The 2,297-nt window shown below is 34.7% G+C and overlaps 1 protein-coding gene across 1 annotated transcript; it reads left to right on the top strand.

The window, feature by feature from the left end:
• Positions 1–312: 312 nt before the first annotated feature.
• On the top strand, positions 313–1,910 carry LOC111380506. Its single transcript, XM_023004087.1, has 6 exons — positions 313–425; positions 534–672; positions 765–792; positions 877–985; positions 1,098–1,164; positions 1,881–1,910. Exons 1-6 carry the CDS (start codon positions 334–336, stop codon positions 1,905–1,907), a joined length of 462 nt encoding a protein of 153 aa, XP_022859855.1. The 5' UTR covers positions 313–333; the 3' UTR covers positions 1,908–1,910.
• The last annotated feature ends 387 nt before the right edge of the window (positions 1,911–2,297 follow it).

Genomic DNA, 2,297 nt, shown 5'->3' with positions numbered 1-2,297 from the left:
AAACAATCATTACTAGTTCTAATTCCAGGCTCCAATTTGAAGGCATAGATTTCGTGACATGGATTTAGCGAAATTCTTTGAGACATTAATGCATTTTCTATACTTGAACATGGTAACCGTGAAGAGCTCTGCAAGCATTTTCTTTCTGGAGTAAATATTTAAGCAACCTGGTTTTTTATGTTCTTTAATGTTGGAACATTGGTTTCTACTGCTTTATATTTTTCCCGAAAAATTTAGAAGTGCAAGGTAATGTATAAATGTTCTGGTCGAGTATGTTGACTGTTGACTTTGTGTTTTTGTGCAAGGAGATGAAACTTGATTGTTCTGATGTAAATGACAGGGATGGGAAGAAGGAGAAGGGCTTGGGAAAGAAAAGCAAGGGATCAAAGGATAAGTCAGGGTGGAGAACAAGCAAGACACTTTAGGTTTTGTTCTATAATTTACCCACTTAACATATTTGAATTTCAAATATATGTGAATTGCAATGTGTTTTGCATCAATCTTTCCTTAATCTCTTTTCAATTATACAATAGGACGATGGTTCTGATATATGAAAGAGGTTTTTATGTATATGTTTATTTGGAGCATATTCTAGGCATAGGCACGGAGAAGCCCAATGCTTGGGCGTTTGATACCACACAGTTTGATGGCATCCTCAAGAAATTGAAAGTGGTAAAGTTACTTCATTTCTGTTGTCAGATGATAATCTACATCATTGCTGATTCTCATATTTAACTGATGCTCTTGCCTCGATAACTGGACAGCGAGCCATTGAAATTAAAAATGATAGAGGTACATTTTAATGGAAGTAAAATAGAATTGGTGTCTATATCATAAAATGTAGTGTGTTGACTATTGATTATGGCTGCACAACAGCTGATAAAAAAGACAAACTGATAGCAAAGAAAGTGGAAGCAGATAAACAGAACAAGGCTTCCAAGAACACTCATGATACAGCTGTCAAGGTGACTCGACCACAAGGAAGGTCAGTTTTTTATTTAGCATCGATTTCTTTTACTTACTCCTCCATAAATAATTGTAAATGTTTTGATTACTTGGTATATGATTTTTGTCTTCTTTGATTTCTATATCTCCAGGTATAAGAGAAGAGAGAAGGGGAAACTTGTCCAAGCATATTCTTCTCAGGATCTTGAAGGAATTATTGTCAGTTTACTTTTTATTACTTTCATACTATTTCTGTTATTTATAGAAATTATTCTCAAAGTAAACCTGATCCTATTGTATTTAAGTTATTGGTTTCTTGCCAGTTGGTTAGGGATGGGTCATAACATATTGCTAAGTATCTTTTTGTCTTCTTATAAATTGATATCCATGTTATTTTTATGCTGTGAATTTTAAAAGGCCAGTGAAGGTGAGAGGAGATGAAATTCCTGAGGCACGAGTTATATTCCTTTAGTTTCTGAAATTTTAAGAATGGAAATATTTTGAATATGTGGTGGATACACTTTGGAAGTGCTAGAGATGGCAGTGAGCGACAACTGCCAACTGTAGGAGGGTGCCAATAGTGGCCAGTGCACAGGGTGAGGGGTAGTTCATGGAGTCTAAAAGATAGAAGGGGATAATATTGTCTTTTAAAAACCCTGTAGTGTTTATATACCCTGAGAATAAAGCTGGGCACTCTATCATTTTCTTTTGGGCTATTAAACACCTGAAGCGCCCTTTCGGTCTTATGAGTCCTGGCTAGAAAAAATTATTTAACACTTGTGAAATATAAAACAAGAACCTAAAACATTAGTTTCTCCTTATCTAATTCCTATTCCAGTTTGAACTTTGTACAGGACTCCTAGAAAATTGTCTCTCGCTATCTTGATGTTTATCTTTCTTCGTTTCTGAGTTTAGCTTGCTATTGTATTCTGCAGGTAAAGAAGGTAAAGCGATACACATAATAATCACAATGTAACAAAGGAAGCAGAGTTAATGAAAGTCCAAGTTCCAGATATTGATGGTAACTTCAAGATCCACATTCCTAGACCCTTAAGTTTGCAAAGTGGGGCATTCTTAATTATAACATTTGTGTGCGACTCTGTTTTAAACACTGTCAAGACTTTTGGTATGTGATTTATTTCTTCTTAAACTGTGATCAAGAGAAATAGCCTATGTTCTAGCTTTAGTTTTCTTAAATAGGATATTCAATCTCCTCGTTAAACTAATTAATGACTAAGTACCGTCTTTGGTGCTAGCATGTGTTATTTTAGTAGTAAATTCATGTTTACTAACTGATTTGGTAATATCCCTGTTTCAAGATATGAGGCAAAATAAGAGCTCGATTTTGGTTC

This window comes from Olea europaea, unplaced genomic scaffold (assembly GCF_002742605.1).
Source record: "Olea europaea var. sylvestris unplaced genomic scaffold, O_europaea_v1 scaffold2155, whole genome shotgun sequence".
Lineage (NCBI taxonomy): Eukaryota > Viridiplantae > Streptophyta > Magnoliopsida > Lamiales > Oleaceae > Olea > Olea europaea.
This window is presented reverse-complemented; position numbering and strand designations above follow the sequence as displayed.